At 41.8% G+C, this 18245-nt stretch overlaps 1 protein-coding gene across 6 annotated transcripts; it reads left to right on the plus strand.

Moving 5' to 3' along the window:
* Window positions 1-132: 132 nt before the first annotated feature.
* On the plus strand, window positions 133-17340 carry dtna (dystrobrevin, alpha). 6 transcript variants are annotated; one of them, XM_079285099.1, is made up of 25 exons: window positions 133-274; window positions 867-956; window positions 1065-1197; window positions 3548-3615; window positions 4127-4207; window positions 4300-4513; window positions 4867-4952; window positions 5450-5604; window positions 5703-5808; window positions 6273-6439; window positions 6636-6760; window positions 7907-7990; window positions 8226-8294; window positions 10210-10305; window positions 11156-11234; window positions 11577-11671; window positions 12966-13079; window positions 13291-13387; window positions 14417-14440; window positions 15034-15193; window positions 15275-15364; window positions 15449-15548; window positions 15882-15993; window positions 16087-16125; window positions 16199-17340. In XM_079285099.1, exons 4-24 carry the CDS (start codon window positions 3549-3551, stop codon window positions 16102-16104), a joined length of 2139 nt encoding a protein of 712 aa, XP_079141225.1. In that variant the 5' UTR covers window positions 133-274; window positions 867-956; window positions 1065-1197; window position 3548; the 3' UTR covers window positions 16105-16125; window positions 16199-17340. The 6 variants fall into 6 exon arrangements, with proteins under 6 accessions (XP_079141225.1, XP_079141226.1, XP_079141227.1 ...); XM_079285100.1 differs by lacking the exon at window positions 867-956; XM_079285101.1 differs by lacking the exons at window positions 867-956; window positions 1065-1197.
* The last annotated feature ends 905 nt before the right edge of the window (window positions 17341-18245 follow it).

An 18245-nucleotide genomic window follows, 5' to 3' on the forward strand; every position in this document is an offset into this window, starting at 1 on the left:
CGTCATCGCGAGGGCCACACACTGGAGGCAATGCTGCCGCTATTCTCCTCAGCCAGTAGGCTACGCTACCCGAAAATTTCCACACAACACGAGCTTTTTTTTTTTTTGTTGTTGCAGGAGAGAGCGGCACAGGATCGGCCGCTTCGTGCAGCGATGCAGCGCCCGACACCAAAGAAACGCTGATCGCACCGCCGGGACACGACCAACCGGCCTGTCGGATTCCTGGATGGACAAAAACAGTGATGTTGCACGAGATGCCTCGAAATAAATTGTGGTAAGTCTAAAAAGTGCGCTGCTGCAGCTGCTGGAGGAGCGACCTTAACCTACTTTGTCACTCTGGGGTGAAATGAGTTTCCCCCCAAGTTTCAGCGATAAAAAAACAACCAGAATAAAAACAAAAACACATTAGAAAGTGTCGTGTAGTCGTTTGTGCGGGAGGATGTTTCTGTAATAATGAGAGCTTTGTGTCGCGTGCACACACAGGTGTCTCAGGCGTGACAGGTGATGTCTGAGCTGAGTGTGTACCATAAGGCGCCATTATCACGACCCTTTGTTTACCTTTGAACCAGCATTGCTGTGGTGGAATTTAGTTTCCACTAATGTCCAGAGGGCAACGTGTCAATGCCCGGGAGTGCAGCTCTTTTTCAAGCTCAAAATGCAAATGTAATTCTGTGTTTGTCACATCACACATTCAAATATAATGACTTCCAGTGATTCTACTATTTTTTGATACTTTAAAGAATTTACTTTTATGTTGTGCGCAAAGAGCTAAAAAAAAAAAAAGACAACGTTGTAAACAACTTGTAAAAATGTGAAGCTGCGCTCTCATTCAACATCGGGGTGCTGAAGTTTTGGCCTTTTTGCAGCTGAAACCATAGTGATCATCAGCAGGCAACAGCGAGCAGAGGGCCCTCCAGCAGACATCACTGGCTGGTACCAGACAGGAAGAGAAAGCTGTAAACTCACGACCTACACACGGCATTTACTACAACACTAAAGCACAACATCTCTGAGCTTAACCTCAAGTCAATGGCACAGCTTTTATTTATTTATATTCCTGTCAGGGGATGGGATGCGGATGCGGATGCCAGTGCAGTTTATAGTCTTCGTGATGTAAAAATAACTCCAGCCAATCAGCGGTAACAGCTGCGATGTACTGTACCGAGCCGGCCGAACACAGATTGCTCTATAACTCAAGTAAGTGCTTGTGTTTGGAAATGTTGCATGACAATCTGTTCCAACATCAAGGAGGATGTACATGAACAGCACTGTCCACTGTGTTTTATTGCGCTGCCACAGAAATAGACTCGTGATGTAAATAACTGACTAACAAGGCGTTCTTGCGGTTGAATATTGTCCAAACAGAAGTCCGTGCAGCATTAAAAGATAGAATGAGGCATTACTGTGAGACCCTTGGCTTGGTTTTGGCAGTGCTTGGCCCCACCAGTCCACTCCGCAATGTTAATAGCATGCGATGATTTGCTCTTTTAAGGGCAGTTATGATTCTAATGGTGCCAGTGTGCTAGTGCACACAGAGAAAGACGAATGTTTGCTGGGCACATGCCAGGAATGAGGGTTCGAGGTCTGCAACTAGAGAGCCAGTAAATCTGTGCAAGAATGTGGAGCCTTCGCATTTGTAGTTAAAGATAGAGGCAGCACAGGCTGTATCCTGGCAGACAAGTTTCTAATTTCAGATATCCCCGCTCGTCCATTTGGGCTGCTTTTGTCGCAACGTGTCCTTGTTAGAGAGGAGTTTGCGTTGCCAACAATTGTTTCTAGAAGGAGGACTTGGCTTTTGTAGTAACTGGGAAAGGAATAGGACAATGGTGCTTTATGAGAGGTATGTTGATCATCTTTGCCTCCCCCTCACCATGGCACACTCCGTGTTGGCTGTGCTGCTTTAATATCTGCTCCTGCAATAGATTGTATCAATCTCAGTTATTTCCGAGACTGAAAACAGAGCACGGAAGGTCACATAACTGGCACTGTGGATGTGTTTTGCTTGTGATGTGGGAAAGGATACCAATGTTAATATTTAAAAAATAGTGTGTGTTTGTAAACTTTTTACATTCACTCGCTGTGTAAGAGATGAATGGGCTCGCATACCCATTACTTTCAAGATGGTAAGATGTTGTTTACTGTTGCCATTGCCTTGTTTTAACTGATTAAACATTTTATTTATTTGAATGCACTGTTGTCATTTATGACCCTAAAACGCAGGTGTTTTTAATTCTTATGTGGAGGATCTGCTCTGGCTTGTATTATATATATATATATATATATATATATATATATATATATATATATATATATTATACATATATATATATATATTATACATATATTTTCTACAGCTTGCACTGCTATCTTTTGAAGTGATTTCCTGAAATACCGCACGTGATTCTGGAACCGGGGGGGGGGGGGGACAAAAGTATGCTGTTGCTTGCTTCTTTATTTTTTAAACACAAGGTGAACTCTAATTTCCACCCCACGGAAATTGCAGCATGATATTTCAATTAATGTCGGAAGTAATTTGAAATACCGCGCCTGAGTGACTGTCTTTGCAGAAAGTGTTTTCGAGCCACTCGGCCAAGACGTGCCACTGTGTTCTCAACTGAGCATTATCTCATAAAAGATATTTGCGACTGAAAAACTTTTCTCTGCAAACTTTGCTTGTCTGCAGTGGGAGGTGTAGTGTGTTTGGTGGCGGGGGGGGGGGGGGGCTTGTACTCTGCTAGTACTATGTTTTTATGAACTGAGTGGCTGGGATCTTTGCTGCTATGGCAACAAACCACATGACTAGGTGTATTAGATTGCCTCAGACAGTGTGCAGCGAGGCATGGTGTGAGCCTCCTCTCTGCTGCTCTGCCCCTCTGAAAGTCTTGTCCTTGTCTTACTTAAGTTTTTCTTTGCTACGTTCAATCTGCGCATGTACTTTTACTTTTACTTTTACAACCTGAAAAATTGAGGTCAGTGTGTGTTTACCACGGCCGGATTAAACTGCTATGGGGCCCTGGGGGTAAAATGAGCTGTGGGCCCCCGTTGCCCTCCCATTAGTATTTAATAATATTTTTTTTGTAATTTAATAACGCATGAAAATGCAGGTCCATAAGGTAATTATGCAGGTGTTAAAAACCATGTCATTTCAGTTCATGTTGAGCATTAGATGCACCGCAACAAATGTGCAATTCATCAAATAACCACAAACTAAATTACGAATTCAACTGATCACTGAACCCCCTCCCAGTGATTGTCCAATCGTAGCTAAGCAACCAAAACTAAGCACAGCAGGCCTGTCCACCTTTGGATTTCTTCACAAGGTGAAGTGATGTGCGTAGGTCATAGTAAGACCATTTCATCCTTCATTTCATTCTTTATTGAAGGGTGGTGTCCTCCAGTTTTTTTGCCAAAACACAAAAATTAGATTCATTATACAGAATAAAGCTGAAAGCAATAGGAAGAGCATATGCAGTGATTGACCAGCGCCCTAATTGGAAGCGTTTGTGGACACACAGGCTCTGACATCACTTTCTCTCCTCTTGACCAGAATGATTGAAGACTTCGGGCGGAGCGGGGACAACATGGCAGATAGAAGGCAACTGTTTGTGGAGATGAGTAAGTGCTCAGGGCCACAGCTCAGCATGATCTATGTCTGTTTAAAAATGGCATATTCCTCTCTGTAACTTTCTTGTGAAGCAAATAGATCAAAGTGTCTCCACTCGTTTCAACCCGATAGATTTTAAACTCACGTTGTCCAATATCAGATAAATAAATCGGACATTATGAAATGAAAAATCACCAGAATATTTCATAAATCCAGAATATATAATCTAAACATGATATCACCATCACATTGTTAAATAATCCTATATCATTATTATTATTATTTTTTAATATATTCATCTTTATTGCATCTTATTTGATTCCAGTATTTCAAAATGTCCTTTTCCAAAGTATAATCTGTATTTGTTATTTCTTTACATGATTACTAATTTCACAGTGTAATTTATTTGCTTGATATTGAACACTTTGGGCCTCCGTACGCTCTCCCTCCAGCGCTCCAAATGATCTATGAACCAGCATTGACGTTCCCGATGTTATTTGATAATGAGCAATTATTCCTCAGGGGCTCAAGATCTGGACTCCATACGATTATCGACATACAGAACAGCCTGCAAACTCAGATTCGTGCAGAAGAAATGCAATTGTGAGTATGATGCATTGCACTTTCAACCGCATCACTCTGCTCATAATTCCTTCCCATCAAAATGTTTATACTCCTAGTATTTCTGTTTCCAGTGCATTTGGTTGACATCTGGAATGTCATCGAGGCTTTCCGAGAGAACGGCATCAACACCATGGACCTCAGCGAGGAGCTCTCTCTGGCTCGTCTAAAAGTGGTGCTGTCCACAATTTTCTTCCAGCTGAACAAGCGCATGCCCACCACACACCAGATCATCGTGGAACAGTCCATCAGCCTGCTGCTCAACTTCCTGCTGGCATCCTACGACCCGTGAGTAACACGTCACGTGACGCGTCGACGGCTGGTTGTGTACTTTCTCGTCTGAGGTTTTTGACGTGAGCTAACGTGGTGTGAAATGTGACTCTGAAGTGCCAAAGTGGGGTGAAAATACAGACTATTGACTTTCACAATGTCACAACACGCTGACAGTGTCGAGTGTATATATTTAGCGATGCTAAAAGCTAAGCTAAACATTGTTTAAGCCGTTGCTCACTGTAATTCAAGTGGGCCTCGAGAGGTGCCTTTTAGAAAAACAGTTCAGATCCTAGGACTCTAGACATCGACAGCTTCTTTTAAAATAATCTATGACCATCATGTAAAATGTATTTGCTCCTTTGTTTTAGGGAGAGCCAGGGCAAGATATCTGTCTTTGTTGTGAAGATGGCCCTGGCAACCATCTGTGGAGGGAAAATCCTGGATAAATTAAGATGTAAGCAACACAACAAGTACTTATTTTCCTTTTAATTGTGAAAAATTGAATTGAAATCACCCATTTTAACTGTAGTATATCAGCTAATTTTCCTCATGCAGTTTCTAGTCCAAGTAATGTGCTGCTTTGGAATTCCTAATACAAACATTATCAATGTCTGTATTTGCTATATATCTCTGCTTGGCCTATTGTTCCTAAAGGAAGAAGCGGCACTGGCCAAGCTCTTCGTGGCTGAAGAAGTCATTGTTCATTATCTGAAGGATAGGGTTTGTTACATAATCTACACAATCCGTGGGAGCGGTCGCAATGGCTCGTGAAGGGAAAAGAAGGAGGGCTATGTTGCTGGTGTATTATAACAATTGATTTGAATAACAGCTTTACTATGATTTGTTTTCACAAATAAGTGGGATAATTGTATTGTGTATTGCTGTAATTAGCCGACTGTGGTGGCAATTAGTTTGATTCATTTGTGTAATGTCTGCCTGCGTTGTTCCCAGATATTTTTTCCCAGATATCCGATTCTGCTGGAATAATGGTCCACTCGCAGTTTGACCAATTTCTGAGGGAGGTGCTCAAATTGCCCATGGCGGTCTTTGAGGGACCTTCTTTTGGCTACACCGAACAAGCTGCAAGAACGTGCTTCGCACAGCAGGTGAGGGTTCATTAATTGTTTGAGCATTGACGTCGCGGAGGATTTTTTTTTCCCCCCTGTCCATTGATCTCACTCTCCTCTGCGCCCGACGTCAACAGAAAACGGTCTCCCTCAATGCATTCCTCGATACGTTGATGTCAGACCCGCCCCCTCAGTGTCTGGTGTGGTTACCGCTCATGCATCGGCTCACCAACGTGGAGAACGGTAAGACGCCGCACAGAATGTTTATAAATGGGGGGAAGCTGGCGGGGCTTGGAGCATGTAAAGTTCAGCTTTGCATCATAAGCTTGAGTCACCACACACACAGACACACACACACCTCCATTGAGGATGACCCATAGAGACCTTACACCCTGTGCATGAGTGTGTGTGTGTGTGTGTGTGAGTAATTGTCATGCACACATCATCACCACCTTGTGAGCAGAAGAAACAGTCACATGCTTACACACATACACAGCACGCTGCCGTCGCACCGATTTTTGTGTATTCGGTTGAAATTAAATGTCACCAGAACAGGCTGAAGAGCACATCTGTCCTTTTCAAATTAATGAAAATGAATCCTCCTCTCTTTGCACTGTCCAAAACGATCTGGGTTTTACGCTCACATCTGTTTGCGTGCATGTGTTTTGTCCATCTGCGTTGTCTAACCCCTCCTCTCCTCCCCGCAGTCTTTCACCCGGTCGAGTGCTCCTACTGCCACATTGAGAGTATGATGGGCTTCCGCTACCGCTGCCAGCAATGTCATAATTACCAGCTCTGTCAGGACTGCTTCTGGAGGGGGCATGCCAGCGGTCCCCATAGCAACCAGCACCAAATGAAGGAGTATACCTCATGGGTAAGGGAAGGAGACGAGGGAGGAGGAGAGAGAGACGGGAGGGCTGAGGGAGGTGTGTCTGTGTTCGTTTGCCTCAGCGAGACGTAAGGATGCTGAATGTTCGGCGCAGGTGACAGCGATGACGTCATGTGTTTTGAAGATAAATGAGCGTCCTCACGTTCTCAGAATTTGCACGCCGCTTGTGTGTTTCTCCCAGAAATCCCCTGCTAAGAAGTTATCCCATGCGCTCAGTAAGTCACTGAGCTGTGCATCCAGCAGGGAGCCTCTTCACCCCATGTTTCCCGAAATGCCAGACCAACCTCTCAACCTAGCTCATATCGTGTAAGTTCAACGTCTTTCCTTTTTCTAAACGTTTGAGTTCATCCCTCAGCTGATAATTATCTTGTTGCTGCCTGGAAGTCTGAAGTGAATCCAGTCAATCTCTTGGGTCAGCTGATCAATGGGGCTTAATTATAGCCCTGGGAATGATTGTGATCTGCAACACTGCCGCTACCTTTTCCTTCACTTGTCTGATGTTTTGTGTTGTGCTATAAATAATGGAGCAGCCTCCACAAGCACTGGCTTAATAGCAATCTGGTGCTGTTTATTGAAGGCAGGTAAAGTTACATACAGTAAGGCTACACCTGGAGCATCTGTTTGTGTGCTTATTCTTTCACCAGTATTTTACAGTATAACCCTTAAAAAGCCAAAAGGATTAAGATTGTTGCAGTTTTGTACAACTGAATGTCTGGATTTTTGAAAACAAAACATCTCAGTATCTCAGTAAAGAAATAATGATATGTATTGGGGGATATAGTTTTTCACATTAACACATAAAAATATCTATTTTTTGATACGGATCCTATAAATGCATCCATACAGATATTAAAAATAAGATCCTCATTGGCTGACATTTATGCCGATCATAAGCCAGTAATATTGTCCTAAATATTAAATATTTTCCTTTTTCAGTGAATTTATTGAAAAATCTTTTTTTTTTCTAAATGACTGGAATTTCTACATTTAGTGTAGCCTAGTCTTTGCACTGCTTGGCCGATTGTAATAAACCATTTTCATTCCTTTCCTTGTTCTGTACATTCCTCAGAGATACGTGGTGAGTCTGTTTTGGACATTTAACACGTCGTAAAATGTGTCTGTGACTGTAGATTTGAATCCTTTGTTTTGTGCTCATCACATCCCGTCCACACGAGAGTACTTGGAGTCAGTGTTTGTCGACTCATGGATTCATTCCCCTCTTCATTGCATGTTTTTATTGTTTACCACACACCCTGCGTAACTAATCATCTCTGACGTTGTTGTGACATCCTGATATATGCACAGAAAGTTCATCCACCAAAATGGAAATTCAGATCCAAACGAACAAAAGTTTATGTGGATCTGAATTTCTATTTTGGTAGATTAAAATACACACAAACGAAGGTTTATGTCACATTAACATAAAAAAAACCCCATTTGTTTCCTGTTCAGGCCACCAAGACCAGTGAACATCACCAATGACTACTCGCTCTCCCACTCCATGCCTACATCAGGGAACCCTTACTCCACCAAAAAGTGAGTACAGTCCTAACAATGGATGTCCTGGATTTTCAAAGCAGATCTTTTCAGTCGCTGCACTCCCTGAAGGCCCGTCCCCTGTAGACTCTGCAGCCCACACTGTCTTTCTTTTCTGGCCTTTATTTTCCAAAGTATGTGCATGTGAGAACATTTGTGTGTCGTCGTGCTTTTTTCTTTCTTTCTTTCTTTCTTTGTGGTTCTTTGTGCTGAATGTAAATTGCTTGCCTTACAGCAAGAATAATGATGTTGCGCAAAGACAGCCTTTGACTCGGGCTGCTCCACATCTGTTTAGAGGCAGAGGGTAAGTGACACAGGTGTGCATATTAGAATGCCTTTGTGGCTCAAATGCATGCGTGGACTAATATGGATAATAATCATAAGGCATACACTAGAGTGCTTTAGGAACCAGTTTTCTTATAGAGGGGTTTACATTGTTGTACTCAAGGGGCTATTTAAAAAATGCTGGATGAAGCATCCACCATAAAGATCACTGGCAATTAGTTTGGAGTGTCCATTACAATCTTTATCATACACACAGAAATGGGAAATACTAACTGCTAGTTTCGAATAAAAGCGTCTTTATGTTGAAGCTGTAGCAGTAAAACCGTTTAAATTCCCAGGAGTATTCCCAGGTATGTTAAGAAATATACCCGTTTACATGAAATGGGATTATCTTGTTTTCAGTTGCTATTTATTTTGTATTTTTGTTCTATCAGGATTTTTCGAGTGAAAGGCCACTGAGCTCCACTGCACCTGCACTTGATGGAGAAGGTGTTTCTTTAGGGGACACTAGTCCCTTTCATCGCTCAGGCTTATAGAAAAAAACGTAGAAATGTGATGAGTGAGCGTTCTTCAGGTTATTCTTGATGTGCATATCAGAGCATCTGACATTGTGGTTCCTGTTTTGCACAGACACCGTATAATGCAGGGCTTTCAGCTGATGTCCCCACTGAAGCTTGACAGGCTAACTTTAGCACAACAATGACTGAGAATAACATCCCCAAACTTTATGATGAGAGTTTTGACTTTAGACAGCTGGAATATACCGTTAAAGAGGCACTGCAGTGGTTTAGTGCACTTCCATAATGTTGTGAGATCAATTTTAAAAACAAATTGATGCCCAAATATTCAGACTTTTAGTATCTACTGTTTTTGTCAAGCTCCAAAAACTTGGACCTGACACTTCCCATTATGCAACACAATAAGCTCCCTATCTAGTTTGTAATGCAGTTGTCCTGATAAAGCTGCACTGAGCAATATTTATATCTTGACGATGGATTAACTGTCGGGGTCGCTCATAGTGGTAAAACCACACATTATTATCTGCAGGTCACCTCAGCTCTGTGGAGCATTTTAGCATCTTTCAGCTCATTGTTTTGTTTTTTCAGGCCCACAACGTTGTTGTTCTTCTTCATGTAATTCTCCCTACTTGTAGCAAGCAGCTGATTTGAGCAGAAAACTCTGATAAACATCTACGTGGCCCGCAGCAAATACCTGTAACACACGCTAGGTTAGCTGATTAACATAGCAAAGCAGTTTGCTGCTAAATAGACAGATATTTCAGATTTGGAGATTATTCATCATTATTAGATGAATTATCATAGAATTATCATTATTAGAAGCAAATAATTAAAACAGTTGAGCCTAAAGTTACAACATGCACACATTTTTATTTCTGTTTAATTTTTTTCTGAATGGATTAACGATGCGGTTCTTTGTTGTTTTTGCTGTTGTGAGACATTTTATGGTCACAGTTCTGCGTTGCGCCTCCATAATGGCAGTGGGGATGGTTCCTTTAGGAGTTTGTGATGCAGATGGGAAGCCTCTATAAATATAGGAGCTACATCAAAAAGCACGCTTGACATGTCTGGGTGGCAGATTGTTTGACTTAAAGATAATGACTTTCAGTGGTTTTAATAACAGAGCACTGACTGGTTGATGCTTGGAGAATGTAAACATGGAGCTTGTAGAGTCTTTTTTTTTTGCTGGGCATGTCCTTAATCGTGCTCCTAGCCTTCATCACTGGAGTCTCTCTCAAACATAACATGGCCTTGTTTCCCTCTAGTCACCCGTGAATGGCTGCTTTTCAGCCTCTCCTCCTCTTCTCCTTTGTTGCGTTTCGTCTCTCTGCTTCCTCCCCCCTCACGTCCTTCCCCTCTATTGTCACCTGTGTAATGTCATGTTTTATGTTTTGTGAAACCCTGCGCCCGTTCCAGGTTGAACTACAACCTCGATGTTGCCGATAGACTTGCAGACGAACATGCTCTCATTGGCCTCTATGTGAATCTCCTCCAAAACAACCCCAAAACATGGTTAGTTTGGTGTGTCGCAGTGGAAACCATATGCTCTGCTGGACTGCCACCTAGCAATCTTACCCCTGACCTAACCTCATTCTGAGTGTGTTACAGCCCTAACGCTGCATGCTGTCACTTTACCAGACCAGTCACCTCGACCTTTGACACTCCTGTCAACGCATTATTGCTATTCAGCAGCAATAAGTGTTTGTCTGACTGTTTTGTATCCAAATGGAGTTCATTTCTACAAAGAGATCTGTATTTATTTGATTGGATTTCAACGTGAAACTTGTTTTTTTCACATTCTAACCCTTATAAGACCTTGTAAGTGTACACATAACAACATGACTACATACTTTAACATTTCTCTCAGTCCTCTTTAATCTCTAAAATCAGTGTGGTCCAGTAAGTCTTGTTAAAAACAAAGCAAGACTGTTGTGTAAGCTGACTTAGTTTTTATTTTAACACATTTATTCTATCATGTTGGCCATCTGTATCTTCCTGTGTGAGTGCATTTGAGAGCTTTTAATGTGTGTGTGTGTGCTTGGAAATGCACACAACCATATTTGTTTTTACTTTATCAGTAATCTGACTGTATCAGTAACCTTTCTGTTCTTTGGACACAAACGATAACTTCAGCTCCTCATTTATGTAATAACCCAACTTCATTGCTGCTTTTGTGGTTTTACATAAGTAGCTTAGCATGATTATGCGGGACGCTGCTGTGAAACTTTGTCTGCCAAAGAACTAATCTGACGTTTGAAGAAACTTTCTTGGATTTTTGCATTTTTTCCCCCCTGCACGGTTAATATCTGCGTAGCTGTGTCGTAACCGTGTCGTGTTGTGACTCCATTTTCCTCTTGATCAGTTTGCTGGAGAGTAATCATCAAGACGAAGAGCACAGCCTCATCGCCCGCTATGCTGCTAGACTGGCTGCTGATGCCGCGGTGAGATATATAAGATATTTATTGCTCACAGTATCGTGGCATCTTTTGTCTCTGTCCACAGCCCAAAATCTGTCCTTGATGAGGGTTGAACGTACGCTGCTCCTCTACTCTTTGAGGGGTTCACTCCTTTTTATTGTGAAGATGATGAAGGGGTTTACAGGTGGTGATCATTTCTAACCAGACTTCTATGCCCGTGTATGTTCTGATCAGGTCTTGATAGATGGCCGGTGACTTGACTGTTTTATTACCCCCTCCCTGTGAGATATAAGATAAGGTAATGGATGACATCATCCACTGGTAAAGCCAGTTCACGTGATGTCTCCTGCTTGGTTTCACCAACAGGCTCAGCAGCAGCGGATCCCCACGGACCTCCCCTTCTCTCTGGATGCCAACAAACAGCAGAGGCAACTCATCGCCGAGCTCGAGAGCAAAAACAGGTCAGGGATGACTGCTTTGGTGATGCTTTCAGTCCTCTGCTGTTTGTCTCCTCTCTTCTTTTTTTCCATCCCACAACAAGAGATTCACCTGGAGAATAAGCAGCATCCTGGTCTGACAAAAGAAACAGACCTCAAAGCACATACGTCACTGAAAACTGTAATTATTATTAGAAATGTAGGTATGATATTTCCCCTTAGCCCCTCAGCAAGTAACTAACTGTATGTATACAGTGGAATATAATTCAATGAATGCTGGATCATGCAAGGCAATCTTAGGCAATTTATTTATATCGCATATTTCATGCACAGTGGCAAATTCAAAATTAAATTTCTTAAAATGAATAAAAAAGAAAAGCAGTTAATAAGAGTTATCATTGGACGTAACAGCAAGTTTAACATTAAAATGACAGCAGTAAGTAACAGTGAATGATGACACCAAAGTGGAGACAAAAGTTCAATTACAGGCAACAGTGAACAAGTGCATAGGCTGCAGCTATAATTAATACTTTTATTTAATACAAACAATGGATCACATGACTATTTGTATATGACGGCGGTCACATGTGGTGAGGAACCTGCAGAGAATTATCACCCGACTCAGCAGTTACCCTCAGCTCTACAGAGCTTTATTGGCTCACGGTCACACTGCCATGGCTTGAATAGAGCAGAGCTGTGGTTTATGTTGTTAGTAACATTTCTGCTGTTCCTGCATGCAAAATATCTGTTATGAAAAAAATCTTAAAGGAACAGTGGGATTTAGGGGGATTTATCGGCAAAACTTAACCCCAAAATGCCACTAAACCCTTCACACTGCTCCTTTTAAGTGTCTTTCGCTTCATTGTTTTGAAGACCTTGATTGTTTTACTTCACTCTCATAGTGTTGTTTGCATCAGACAGCAGCTTTTTTTAGCAACAAAAGAAAACGAAGCACGAAAAACCTGTGCACTACCTGCTGAGCCCCAAGCGGCAGACGGAGAAAGTTAGCGACGAGCCGGTGAACATAGTGGAGTATTTAGAAGCTAAAAGGCAAGATATTTCCTTCAGGAGTTCATGGAGTCCGAACACAGCTGAAAGCGAGTGGATGTTGGACCTCATCAGGGGGATACAAACTAATATCTGCTACAACCAAGGAAATAAAATGTCCACAGCTTTTGATTTCAACATGGTCAGATATGGACAGTGTCCACAGTAAGATCATCAGTTGCAAAATGCAGCTTCCATTTATTTGTGTTGACCCGGGGTCTTACGGACAGACCATGTCTGACTTGTACGACCCGGTTTGTGCCTCTCACAGAGAAATCCTGCAGGAAATCCAGCGTCTGCGTGTTCAGCACGAGGAGGCCTCCCAGCCGCCACCTGACAGGGGTCAGCAGAACCCCACTCTTCTGGCTGAGCTTCGACTTCTCAGGTAACTCCGTTCAGTCCTGCACAATGCTGTGCGTTCAGAACAGGCTTCTTTTTTTTGCTTCGGCTGCAGCAGAACGTGCTTATTGTAATTGCCTATTTCCTGGACAAATAAACACCATATGTTGGAGTCTACAGATGCTCATACGCATTTGTTTTTTGTTAGACGTGACATTATTGTATCATCACCATGTACAACTTGTTTCCTCCGTTAGGCAACGCAAAGATGAGCTTGAACAAAGAATGTCTACTCTGCAGGAGAGTCGCAGGGAACTCATGGTGCAGCTGGAGCAACTAATGATGCTTCTCAAGGTATTAAGAGACGTGCTTTTCATCCCTTTGACTTCACAGCACTCAAATACGGAACACAGACAAGACGCCTTCATGATCGCTGAACAAACACTCATTCTGTTTGCTGTGGGGAGCAATAAGGTCGTGGTAATTTAGTTTCGAGTTTTGCCTTTTGGCCAGAATCAGCTCCGTTGAAGTTTACATGTTCGTATATACGGACACGTGTCCCGTATCTTGTGTTTTCTGTTTTTCATTTGGAGGCAGGTGGTAAGCAATACGGCCAGATGACGACGTTCACTTGTACGACAATTTCTCTCAGATGTAGGTGCACATTCCAGTGAATGTAAAGCAAACACTGCACTTTTCAGATGAGGACACATGTTACCCAACATGTCCAATAGAGGGCCTGCATCTTTAATAGGAGACCTATTATGTCGGTTATTGACTGTACAAATAAGAGGTACAGCGTTCACATATTTGATATTTGAGCTAAAGATATGATGTCTGCTTTGCGGTGTTTCTCCACCTGAAATGAAATCATATCAGCCTGTTAAACAAACCGTTAACCGCATCAGGAACATGTTTAATCGAGTTGGTGTCCAGGCGACCAATATTGTGTTTTGGTCTTGTTACAGATGTTATTGATTATCAACAACTGCCCTCTGTCACATACATTTGTTTAAATGATGTCCCTTTGTCTCGTATTAGCTTATCCAAGAGTCCAGAGAAATGGTTTAAGAACAAGGGTGTTGAATTTGGGATTATGCTCCATCGCACCTTACAAGGAGGATAAACTTTGGTGCGAGAATATCATCCGCAGCCAACACGACAGGAGTTCCTGAAAGCTGACATGAACTGCTCGCTATACCGGCTTAAGTGGGGAGGATACCAATCTAATTAGGCTAGAAGGATCAATGTTAATCCATTAAACTTGCATGCGGAAGCCACATGCTTGTCACGTCCTGGAGGAGTTACTGATTGGATTTTCTTTCAGAAATACTCAATGTGATGTAGTTGTTGTTTCATGAGCCGTACAATATTGTTTTGCAGCTGGAGGAGGAACGGAAACAAGCTGTGAGTGTGAGAACTGTGGAGCAAAAAACGAGGCTGAAACAACGCTTGGATTCAAAATGATTGCATGTTTGAAGTAAATACTAACTGCTGTTGTTGGGTGAAAACTTTGTGTCTGAATTTTGGAGACGCATGGTGTTCACCAGACATCACCAGCGTGTAGTCTGGTCTGTGGGAATAGGTGGGATCGCTTTCAGAGAGAAAATCTGCTTTAACAGCATGTTGAGGTTCAGACAAATCCAGACAGAATGAAAAATGCAGCTTAATGACTCCACATATTGTACATTTCTAGCACGTGTGATGTTTCTTACTGATAAAGCTACTGTGGTGTAGAATTAAGACAAATAAGCTTCTCTATTGACTGAAATAAAACGATTGAACTGAATAGGTTGAAGCTGTTTTTCGGCGTTTGATATTCTGTGCTGTGATTTGAGCGCAAAGTTATTTGTTGCATTGCTCGTGGAAGGTTTGCTTTGATAAAAAAAACCTTTTGATCCAGATTATGTGTTGTTCTTCTTCCAGTTTCTTTCTGTTTCTCTGTTAAGAATGCCGAGACAGTGGCACAAGTAAACACTAAAACGGTGTCTGTGTTGTAGACTCAGGGCCCCGGCTCTCCGCGCTCTTCCCCCAGCCACACCATCAGCCGGCAGATCCCCACACCTATCCACTCGGACTCTGCCGGCACGACCCCGACTCACACACCTCAGGACTCACTCATGGGCGTGGGAGGGGATGTCCAGGAGGCCTTCGCTCAGGGTAACGCACAGAAAGGCATGCATTTGTCATGGACGTATGGGAGTGTGGTTCAAATTTTTAAATACCTTTTGTGTTTCAAAGGTCCAAGGAGAAATTTGAGAACTGACCTCCTCATTGCTGCTGACTCCATCACCAACACGATGTCATCGCTGGTTAGAGAACTCAATTCAGGTAGAAATGAATGAAAAAAAGGTTGAATTTTGCTTTCTGAATTTTTGATGCAACAGCTGTTTTTAAAATGTGTTTTTCTGACAGAGGGTGGAAGTGAGACCGAGAGCACCGCGGATTCAGATTTTGGACGTGCCGACCTGTTGGCCACAACCTCTTCAGATCCCCTCTTCACATATAAACCAAGGTACTGCAGTAGGATGTGTCATCGACAATAAAGCAATAAATCATAAGTAATAATCACTGTGTTCTTAACCTGCTTATCCCGAGAAACTGCTTTGACACAGCATGCTGTTTCCCCAGCTTTTTCTGTGGCGTTGAATTGTTTCATTCGATGTGTGTGGAAAACTTTATGCACCGGGTCATCTCCTAGATTTCTAAAGATCACCGATGTAAATCAGATGTAATGGTTGTTATAAGAGATTACAAGTTGGTTCTTGTCTTCTGTCACAAAACTTCCAGTCTTCAGGTACACCGCCGATCACGTGACTTGTTTGAAACTGCCTGTTGTCTGTCACAGGAGTGCCAGCGCTGCGGAGAGCTTCGAGAACGATCTGGAGCAGCAGCTGGAGGACCAGCTCAAGCTGGAGGAGCTAATAAAGCACAGGCAGGAACCAGACAAAGCGTGCACGGTGGGTTGTAGCTGTGCAGGACTGTAAATGGAAGGAGGTGTGTTTCAATACTTATTCTAACTCGCTGTGTGTGTTTTTGGTGGTGTGGTGCAGGTGACGCTGCAGCAGTGACTGTGTTTGTCCAGGTGACTGGTAAGTGTCTGAAACTACAATAAAATTTGTACTTGTATTGTGCTGTAAGTAACAAGTTCTGTGTCCTTAACAGATGAGCAATATGAAAAGCAACAACAGTAGAAGACACTGGACGAGGCGACACTGGGCCGACGGTACAGAGCACTGAAGACGTGAAGAATTTAAGTTGAATAAATGGCTGAATCCAACCATGGAATACATTTATGTAAAGATATATTTTTTAACCAACCACATATTTAAGGTAATACTGTGAGCTAATGTGAAGAGATTAATTAGTGAGCTGTCTATTACACCACAGGTGCCATAAAAACCACGTGACTTCGGGGAATTATTTCTTAATTTGTAAGCATTTTATATGAGTTGTCAAGCAAATGTACAACGACACGGTTTGTTCAAATCTGATTCTTTCAAATGTTCATGTTCCTGCAAACAGTGAACCAGGTTTTAAGTGTTTGTTTGTCTTCTGATTTCAAATATAAACCTGCGTTGGAGTTGAAGTTATAGATGATACATTTTGCAATATTTAATAAATGTATAACTCCAGATTTAACCATTGGTTCATAGATTTCTTACAGTTGCTGTCGAGTGGCTTTTGTGTTGTTTTTTGACTTGTTTTTGGAGCGGGCCGATCAAATGTGCTTGTTTTATTTGATACCTTAGTGATGATAATAATGCACACATGCCTTAGCTGATTGGATGACCTCAATGGAGCTCATTCAAACTGTCAAATGCAGCATGTAGCCAACAACTAAACACGCCTGTTCAACTGCAACGCTCGATGTCTTCACTGGACAAATTAGGTTCAATTCATTAAATCTCATGCTGGGAAGTGATTTGGTCTGCAAACATGTACAATATCTACATATATATATATATATATATATATATATAAAATATGTAACACAGAGACTTCCAAATGGTTTACACTGGTGAGGGCGTTGAAAAATTGTGTTTACTATCAATGTTTTATGAATTAAAGTTCGATCGTGTGCCATCGTTTCATTTCATCTCGCACACAAATCTCTGTGTACAACTCGCACCAAACATGCACACTCCTGAAGTATTTCCTGAGTGTGCGTGAAACTTTACTCAGTCACTTTGGGAAAAGTGGCAAGCCAATCTAAAATCATAAATGTGTATAATATATCTAGTTTGATTTCTGAGCAAGTTCATAGCAGTGATTTTGCATGGTGGTGATGCATAATAATAAAGTGTTGACACAATATCACAATTTTTGTCTATGAACTCCTTCTGTCTTTTTCCATTCCAGACCGGCACACTTCAATTGGCTTGGTTTGGCAGTGCACATTTATTATCTGTCATAAATGCACTGTTGGCTGCCCTCAACCCATTGTCTATAATTCATCACATAGTCCCACCATCTGAGGTAACATAAAAGCAGCCATCCAGCGCTGCATCTCACAGTCATGTGGATATTAGGAGGAAGAATTTTGCTCTCAGGCTCAGGCAGAATTATCAGCATATGAATGAACTGATATTTGTCTTCATTATTATTGTTCTTATCAGTATAGATTTTTTTCAAAGACATCAACACAAGCCTGTTCTTTCCACAGACAGTATTCATAAGATAAATATAAAATATATCAACAGGTCTTTACACAATTGAATGATCTCTTGGTACAATATTTGCTTTCTTTATCTGGTCTATGTTGTGTCTACTCTATCAGCAAAGCAGCTGTAAGAGAGATTCATTTTAAAGCAAGCCGCCCTCCTCCTGATAGTTTAAGTCTTGTATCAAGTGCGTGACTGCACCCTGGTGTTAAAACATGAGGAATGCAGTTGTGTCAGAGGCTGAACATCATGTTTATTTAATCTCAGGTGCAAACTTTAAGCACTGTATTCCCCTCTGTGTAAAATATGCTCTTTGCCTGGAATTATATTTGGATGACAAATGAAGGAATGAGGCATTCTTTTATAGTAAATCTTTAATTTGCTGTCTCAGCAAGGTCCTTGAAATTCACATGGATCCCACAGGAATAAGGAATAGTGTGTACATATAATACAAGAGAGGAAAATAACATGTATTATCAATTCACATATTTTGTCGATTATAAAATGTCCACAACTGTTAAAATTATAGTGAAAATGTCCATCACAAA

The sequence above is a fragment of the Melanostigma gelatinosum genome, assembly GCF_949748355.1.
Source record: "Melanostigma gelatinosum genome assembly, chromosome: 15".
In the NCBI taxonomy this organism is placed as follows: Eukaryota; Metazoa; Chordata; class Actinopteri; order Perciformes; family Zoarcidae; genus Melanostigma; species Melanostigma gelatinosum.